Below are 9,646 nucleotides of genomic sequence, written 5' to 3' on the forward strand. Positions count from 1 at the left end.
CATAAATATATATATGTATATATATAACTAAACATATATATACATTTATAATAATTATAATATATATATATGTGACTTATATGTTTTTATCATCACTATTATTTATTATTATTATTACTATTATTATTGTTGTTGTTGTTATTGTTGTTGTTGTTGTTGTTATTGTTATTATTATCAGTTTCCCGCAAAAACGTGAAGAAAGTGACAACTTTGCCGAAACATATTGTTTGAGCTTTCACGGTGTCCGTAGTTCCCTACGCGCATGCTTTCTCAGTGCTCAGCACGAGCACGCGCGTATTGTACCGCGTGGGCGGGGCGGCAAGAAGAAGCAGGGAGAACCGCATCTGATGGGGAAACGCGGATTGACGTAACACCACCATTCTAACACACCTACGTAGCGCCCAGCAACAGCAGGTCTCCGTCGCTGCCGCACAGGTGTAAACCCAGCGCGAGCATAGACATAATATAACATTATGTCTATGAGCGCGAGCGTCTCAGCGTTCATGTTGCGTTTGAAGGTGGCTCGGAAAAACAGGTTGCGACAAGTTAACAAAAGATTAAACAGTTTTACTTGGGTCCTTAGGCAAGATACTTCACCCGATATGCACGTATTATCCAGAAGGGGGCGGTAATGCAACAATGTAAATGCCGACAGTCATAAAATCCCAAAGAAGAAGAATAGGAGGCGTAACAACAAGATGCCGCATGGCTTCTTTTGTTGAATTTTCGAGAGTTTGTTTAAATGAGTTTCTCAACGAGAAGTTAATCCTGCTGAAGAAACTTTCACAGAGTTTAAAGGAATCGTCGTCAAGTCGGAGGAAGAGATGGATGATCAGCGCAGACTGCTGGATTTCTCCCGGACTCCCCGGATAATTTTACACCGGATAGGTAGGAAACACCAGCGATTGGATGAAAGTTAAGATCTAAATATAGAAGCTTTCTGTATGAGGATCATTTTAGTAACTGCTCCCCTCCTGTATAAATGTTTTGATATCAGATAAATGAATGTAAACATCACAAGTATGTGAGAGGCTTATTTATGTAGAGAGAAAAGAACCGATGGCCTTTTTATGGCTCTCCTCCTTTAACTACTGAGTCTTACTTTTGAAAACATGAGAAATATAAACTATGCAGCGCAAGATTAGTAAAACAAGCAACATAAACCAATACTAGTGGTGTTAGTAGCTGTAAAATGTAATAAATTGTAGTGACGATTGTTTGTCAAACCAAATATAAAAGTCCAACCAACCAACCACTGCTGCACTGAGGTGATGCTTCGTACGTAGGTATGAAGTAAAATGTCCAAAAAGCTTGAACATTGCTTTTAGGGTTTATTTTTTCCAGTTTAGCAAGCAAATAACAAAGATCAAAGTTTTCATTGTTTCCTCTCCTGCTCTGGTGAAAACCCACAGGCCCAACCCAGTGCATGCTGGTCCTGTACCAGTCCCTAAACGTATAGAAAATGGACCCACTGTCAGTATTCTGGGTTCTTGGTTTAGGACTTTTTGTCTTTTCTGTTTAACCAGTTATGTTCTAGTTCACTTTAGTTCAGCCCTTCATGGTTATTCTAGTTTTATTATTTAATGTCACTTGTTAAATAATGAAACTAGATTAATTAACACTGAATGATCCACCAAGTCCTTCTATAGCTCAGTGTTCGGTCCGGTCTTCATCCAAATTATATAAACTTTATGAAATATTTATGAGTTTTGGTGTATCACAAGCAGCCATTTTTTTTAGTAAATATGAAAATGAAAACATATTTAGGCCAACATGTTCAGCTAGTCTTGGATCCCTTTAAGCCTCTCAGTTTCAGTTCGTCACCTCAACTTGTTTTCTCCTGTTAAACTTCCTGCTTCTCTACCATCTTGGTTGGCCTGGTTTTTTGGATTATGTTCATTTCACTCCAACTTTGGAGACTTTTCTTATTAAATCATCAACAGAACTTTACACCTTTCGTAATTTGTATCCACTTCATCTTATATCATGACACCCTCAGTTCTTTTTATCTAACTTATAAAAGTAAAGAAACAAAAAAATTATAAAACAAACAACACAAAAATTTAACTCAAAGTTCAAAGTAATAGAAATAAAAAGTAAATATCTCCAACATGTATGACAGACTTTATTAAATGCAGCGCAGCCACAATGTGTCCACTGAACTGCACAGATCACTGTGCACCTGAAATGATAGGATATGATTAATGTACACTAATATTACACTGTTTCAATCTTGCATAGTATTCCTACAAACATATATTTAACAAAGTTTAGTAATAGTGTTATTAAACTAAAATATTTTAAAGCATAGGGACAAAAAACMCCACATAACACATTTTGTCCTCATTAACCGCCAAACAATAACTTGTTTAACGACTTTGTAGACGGCAAATTAAAGCTTATAAATATATTTAGAAGCTGCCTGTTATGTAACCTAAAAACAGAAAGGCTTAATGAAAGCCCAGTATAAAACAAATTAAATAAAACTTACTGTAATTTGCGATGAAATAAAACACATGAAACAAAATTTCCACAGGTAGGACGTATTTTTAAGAAATCTGCTGAGTAAGCAGTATGTGACGTAACGTCGATGTGCGCATTACCGCAAGGTAGGGCGGATTTTCAGGTAGCACTGATAGTCACGCCCCACCATCCACCTCAGTTGTCGAGTCCTCGGGCAAGATACTTCACCTGATATGCTCGTATCATCCAGAAGGGGGCGGTAATGCAACAATGTGAATGCCGACAGTCATAAAATTCCAAAGAAGAAGAATAGGAGGAAGGAAACTGAGGCTTCTCAAACTGTCACATAATTCTAATATTACAATGGAACGGTCGCATCTAATAGCAAATGGTCAGGATCTTAAAGGCTTCATTAATAAGCTAAATACAAAACCAGATATAATATGCTTTCAGGAAACATGGCTCAAGCCATCATTGCAGTTTAATATTCATGGTTACTCAGTTTTACGTAAAGACAGGATAAATGGGAGTGGAGGAGGTTGTGCCATATTCATAAAGGAAAACATAACATTTATTCAGCTCCAAATAATATCAGACTTGGAACTTACTGCTGTAGAAATATGGACAAATGATGAGAATATCAAAATAATAAATTATTACAATCCAGTAAACAATTAGAAAAGTTGAAACTTGAAACAGTCCTAGAACACTGGAGAGGGAAAATGGTTTGATGTGGGGACTTCAGTGCACATAGCACTTTATGGGGAGATCAAGATGATTATAATGGAGGGATTTTAGAAGAGATGATTGAAGCAAAAGAATTGGTCATTTTATATAATGGAGTAGGTATTCGGGTGGACTTTGTAAGGGGTAGGGAGTCTGCCATTGATCTGGCTTTTTTTTTTTATTAATCTATTGCTAATATTTGCAGATGGAGAATATTTAAAGAATGCACAATGGGGAGTGATCACGCTTCCAATTTTTGTCAGTGTAGGAATAGATACAGAGCAAGGCCAGGTAAAAACTGCGGGGAGATGGAAGTTTGGGAAAGCAAACTGGGATCATTTTAAAATGGTGACTTGAAGGTTGCTTTTATGGTTTATTTTTTCTAGTTTGACGAGCAAATAAAGAAAAAACTTTTATTTCCTCTCCTGCTGTTAGAATTATTATTTGTTTAATCTTACTTATATGAAGCTTATAGTGTTATGCCACTTTTAGGAGGCTGTTGTTTGTTCTTGTTTGTTCACTTCTTGTGTTGCAGAAGTAGTCTAACCACATAGAAGAAAGTGCGTGCAAAGCAAGTGTCAGTAGAAACTTGCTTTGAAGACAACTGTGTTTTGCTTGAGATAAGCTGCAGAACAGGAACCCACCCCAACGGCCTCGAAGAGAATGTGCTGTTCAGTTATCTTATATGGATAAGAGTTTGCTGTGCCAAGGTTCAACAGAGTGTGCTCCCCTCCCCCTTAGCTGTTGAAACTTCATGTAACTAGGGCGTTCCTAATCTAATAAAAGAGCGAGGCGAGCAGAGAAACTTCAGAGTGTTTGTTCAGAGATTGTAACTGAAGCTTTCTCTGAGCACTCTCCTCGCGAGTAAGAAACTCATTACTGACTCTTTGTCTCTGTTCTTTGCAGTGTGTGATAAATGTCTAGCGCTTGAACCTGACACCTGCTCTGGTGGAAACCGACAGGCCAACCCAGTGCATGCTGGTCTTATACCAGTTCCTTTATTTATAGAAAATGGACCCACAGTTCTAAAGTTAATAATAATAAATACATAATATAAAACAATTGGCAACATACAAATAAACTGTAAAAATAAACGCCAAAATATAAAGTGGACTAAAAATAAATATTAACATATCTAAAAGTAATAAAAATAAAGAATAGCTCAAAAATAAATAAGATCTAAAAATAACATTAATGCTTACACTGAATGATTTCATAATAAATAAATAATTTATGAAAATCTGGTCATTTGATAATTTTCCAAATGTCAACTGATCGGTCTGTCTGCACTCTTGAATTTTCAAGTGTTATTTTGTTCCTTTCAGTCTTACAAGCTGAAAATCTTCGGTCATTTACTTTAATAAATTTTATGTTTATTGAGGACAACAATAAAGTTAACAAGTCCTCTTTTTTTCTGTTTTCTTATCCAGATTGCCTGGAACATAAAGTTCATAGCCAGGAGTGGAGATCCACTCTGGACCAGGACGAGTTTGAACCTCTGCAGGTGAAACAAGATGACAAAGTCATCTTCCAGGAAGCTGCTGAAGCTGAGAACCAAAATCGGGGAAGAAGAAAACCTTTCTCATGCGGCATCTGTGAAAAGTGTTTCGCTTTCAAATCTGCTTTTGATGCTCACATGAGAACTCATACGGGTGAAAAGCCGTTTTCATGTGTGACCTGTGAAAAATGTTTTAAAGTAAAATCTCAATTAACTCTGCACATGAGGATTCACACAGGTGAAAAGCCGTTTTCATGCGAGACCTGTGGAAAATGTTTTCATCGAAAACAACTTTTAACTCAGCACATGATGATTCACAAAGGTGAAAAACCTTTTATTTGTGTGATCTGTAGCAGGCGTTTCACTTTAAAATCTGCTCTCAATGTTCACACAAGAACTCATACAGGTGAAAAGCCTTTTTCCTGTGTGAACTGTGGAAAAAGTTTCACTGTAAAATATTCTCTCGATGTTCACATGAGATCTCATACGGGTGAAAAGCCGTTTTCATGTGAGGCCTGTGGTAAAAGTTTTTGTGACAAGCGGACATTAACTTATCACATGACGATTCACACCGGTGAAAAGAAGTTTTCATGTCTCAACTGCGAAAAATGTTTTACAGTAAAATCTCATTTAACTCGGCACATGAGGATTCACACAGGTGAAAAGCCGTTTTCATGCGAGGCCTGTGGTAAAGGTTTTCATCAAAAACAGCTTTTAACTCAGCACATGATGATTCACAAAGTTGAAAAATCGTTTATGTGTGAGATCTGTGAAAAACGGTTCACTTTAAAATCTGCTCTCAGTGCTCACCTGAGAACTCATACTGGTGAAAAGCCGTTTTCATGTGGGACCTGTGGTAAAAGCTTTCCTGTAAGACGGACTTTAATTTGTCACATTAGGAGTCACACCGGTGAAAAGCCTTTTCTGTGCGTGACTTGTGGACAGGGTTTTGGTAAGAAACAGACTTTAACTGATCACATGACGATTCACACTGGTGAGAAGCCGTTTACATGTGTGACCTGTGGAAAATGTTTTCGTCTAAAATGTAATTTAACTAAGCACATGACGATTCACACAGGGGAAAAGCCTTTTTCGTGTGTGCACTGTGGAAAGTGCTTTCGTCAAAAATGTCAATTAACTAAGCACATGACGATTCACACCGGTGACAATCCCTTCTCGTGTGAGACCTGCGGAAAAAGCTTTCGTCTAAAATATTATTTAACAGAGCACATGAAGATTCACACAAGTGATAAGCCTTTTGTGTGTGTGATCTGTGAAAAGCGTTTTGTTTTAAAATGTACTCTCAATGTTCACATGAGGACTCATACGGGTGAAAAGCCATTTTCATGTGAGACCTGTGGAAAATGTTTTTGTGGAAAACGAGTTTTAACTCAGCACATGATGATTCACACAGGTGGAAAGCCTTTTGTGTGTGTGATCTGTGGGAAGTGTTTTCGTCTAAAACATCATATTAATGAGCACATGAGGAATCACACAGGTGAAAAGCCGTTTTCATGTGTGACCTGTGGTAAACGTTTTTGTCAAAAACGGACTTTAATACGTCACATGAGAAGTCACACTGGTGAGAAGCCGTAGAAGTGTTTTTCATGTGTGAGCTGTGTTAAAGTTCATTATAAAAGTCATTTGGATAAATGTAGTTATGGACTGAAGGACTTTCTTGTTGTTAAAATGAAGAAATTGTTTAATGTATTAAATGTGATGGTTTGGATCTTGACATCTGGATACTTAGATATGTGCATCTCTGAGCGATAGTTTGTCTTTTGCTGGCATATTCTGCAGTGATAAAGTTCATGCTTAAAACTGTAAATCTAAGGAGTCTAATACACAAATGTTGATCTATTTGCTGCTGTCATTCTACATCCCTGAAAGACTTCTCCATTCAATATGGGAGACATTAGGAGAGTTTGACCGGACATGGACTCCTTTCCAGAACGTTCTAATAAGATTGGACTGAAGGGATTGATTTGTATTGTTCTGTACTATATGCAGAGTGAGTGAGCTTGATGGGATTTACTTTAATACATGTATAACCAAATATACAAAGTACTTTTGTACACTAATTGTAATTTTTCGTCTTAGTGGGTTTGCATTCTCAAATATATTAACACACAAAAAAAATCTTTAGCAGGTTTAAAGCAAAACTAGATTGAAACTAATGCTGTCATTTTTCACATTTTAACCAGCCTTATTTTAGGTATGTAAAAGCTTTTCGCATGAATTAAAATACCTTTGAACTTAACAGAAAATGTAATATTCACTGTAAATGTTTTTATGCATTTATTATTTTTGATTGTACATAGTAAGTGATTATTGTCTTCAATAATTTGATGTGTATCTTGTCTTGGTTGTACTGTTTTTCTCTTTTTTTGCTGCAGCTGTCTTATTAAAGGTTACTTTCTTTAAATGCTGAAACTAATTTACCTAATACGTCTGTGTTTAATGGCTTAAAAATTGCAGGAATGTTTGAGTTTAAGTGCAGAGTGTTGCATAATATCGCTTACAAAGGTACAATATAATAATTTTGATATATATATTATATGAAAAAACTATTAAATAATTTTAGGATTAAAGAGAGTAATGACATTTATACCGTAGTGCACTACGGGTTAAATATTGTAACTATAGTGCAAACCCAGATTTCCTCTTTTTGTGTTTTTGTTCCACTGAAATGATCCAATACGCCCCCAAAATCCCAAGAACCAGAGGCTACCTCAGACCAGTAGCCCTGGCGGCTGGTAAGAACCACCTGAGCCACCAGCCGGTACTGGTTGGTAGCTCAGCCTGTAAGAAACCCATAAATGAGCTATGTGCTGCTGCCAGAATCATCCCCAGTCACTAATCTCCCTCCCCGGTGTGTTTCACTGTTTTCATACAACTCGCACTGTATGAGAACTATGTAGATGCGATGCTCGTATGCACCACAAGGTGGCGGTAATGCAACGATATGAATGCCGACAGTCATAACACCCGGAAGAAAAAGAGAAAGCGGAGGAGGGAAAAGATGGCGCTGCTTTGTTTAATGTTCGAGTGTTAATCCAAACGAGTTTCTCAGCAAGCGGTTAATCCTGCTGAAGAAACTCACACAGTTTAAAGGAATCATCGTCAAATCGGAGGAAGAGATGGATGATCAGCGCAGACTGCTGACTCCCCGGATAATTTTACACCGGATCGGTAGGAAACACCACCGTTTGGATGCAGGCTAATGTTTAAGTAAACCGATAAATTAATTAAGTGTAGAAATTAGTAAAATGTTACAGTAGGCATATCGTTTGTCATTCCAGATTTAAATATCATGAGAAATGAAGAATAACAGATAAATTGATAGTACATACAGAAGGGCGAGAGAAAACGGTTATAATTTGTTCAGATTCAAGCGTTAATAAGCATTCAAGACGTAACTTCAGAAGGCGTTCACTCAGTTTAATTTTAGATTAATTTTAATTTTAGATTAAAAATTATGTATCTCAGTTTAAACTAGTACGGATTTCTGCCCACACTGGTGTGGTAGGAAATGAGTCGGCTGATAGTTTTGCTAAAAGTGCTGCAAAAAATTAAATCGTTGATGTAAATATTAAAATAAGTAAAAAATTAGATGAAGGATATTATAAAAATGTATATTGAGAACAAATGGCAAAAACAATGGGATGCAGGAGGTAGTGCTAGGTTTTATTATAGTATCAAAAAAGTTGGAGAATTTAGGAAAGTTAATAGAAATAAAAAAGAAGATATTATATCCAGAATAAGATTTGGACATACAGGATTAAATGGTATTCTTAAGATAATTAATAAACATAATACAAGTTGTTGTTATTGTGAACAAATGGAAACAGTACAGCATATATTTTTAGAATGTTATAAGCAATGTAATGTAATACGCAGGCAAAAGAAATCCAATGTCCAAACAACTAGAAGGTGTCTTTTATGGTTTATTTTTATCCAATTTGGTGAGCAAATAAAGATAAAATTTGTCATTGGTTTTACTTCTCTCCTGCTCTGATGGAAAACGACTGGCCCAATCCAGTGCATGCTGGTCCTGTACCAGTCCATACATTTATAGAAAATGGACTCACAGTTCTTCCTGTCTACCTTAGAGAAGTAAATAGCAATAAATAAAATAAACAATCATACAAATAAACCAAAATATAAAGTGAACGAGAAATAAAAATAAAGAATACCTTCAACATAATACCTAAAAATAATAAAATGTACTTTTAATTAACAATAATGCCCAAATTAGTTTGGGYGTCTGTTTTGAAATGAGTAAAAGTGATTTTTTTTCTTCAATCTGGTCATTTTGTGATTTCTGTAATAGACAATGAAAGTCTTCTCTCATTTACTTTAATAAAATAAACATATCTTCTTTTTTCTGTTTTCTTGTCCAGATTGCCTGCAACATAACATTTACAATGAGGAGCTATGGAACCAGGAGAGGAGATCCACTCTGGACCAGGAGGAGTTAGAACCTCTGCAGGTGAAGCAAGAACAGGAAGAACCAGAAGATCATCAGATAAAAGAAGAGCAGGAAGATCTAGAACATCAGCAGATAAAAGTGGAAGAGGAAGAAGTTTGCTGCAGTCAGGGTGAAGAACAGGTTGATCTGAAACAGGAGACTGATACCTGCATGGTGGTTCCTGTTGATGAGCAAACATCCCACACTGAATCAGAACCAAACAGGAACCAAGTCATCTTCCAGGAAGCTGCTGAAGCTGAGGACCAAAATCAGGAAAGACGAAAACCTTTCTTATGTGTGACCTGTGAAAAGCATTTCCCTTTCAAATCTATTTTTGATGCTCACATGAGAACTCATACAGGTGAAAAGCCGTTTTCCTGTGTGACCTGTGGAAAAAGTTTTAGTCAAAAAYCGAATTTAACTGAACACATGATGATTCACAATAGTGAAAAGCCGTTTTCATGTGTGAACTGTGGAAAAGGTTTTAG

General features: G+C 36.5%; 1 protein-coding gene across 1 annotated transcript; it reads left to right on the plus strand.

Moving 5' to 3' along the window:
- Positions 1-314: 314 nt before the first annotated feature.
- On the plus strand, positions 315-9,617 carry LOC103472655 (gastrula zinc finger protein XlCGF71.1-like; the record flags this gene model as incomplete). The annotated part of the gene is made up of 2 exons (XM_017307428.1): positions 315-888; positions 9,091-9,617. Coding segments are annotated over exons 1-2 (591 nt in total), but the record flags the coding sequence as incomplete, so codon positions are not given.
- Between the last annotated feature and the right edge of the window lie 29 nt (positions 9,618-9,646).

Source organism: Poecilia reticulata, linkage group LG11 (genome assembly GCF_000633615.1).
Source record: "Poecilia reticulata strain Guanapo linkage group LG11, Guppy_female_1.0+MT, whole genome shotgun sequence".
Taxonomy (NCBI): domain Eukaryota; kingdom Metazoa; phylum Chordata; class Actinopteri; order Cyprinodontiformes; family Poeciliidae; genus Poecilia; species Poecilia reticulata.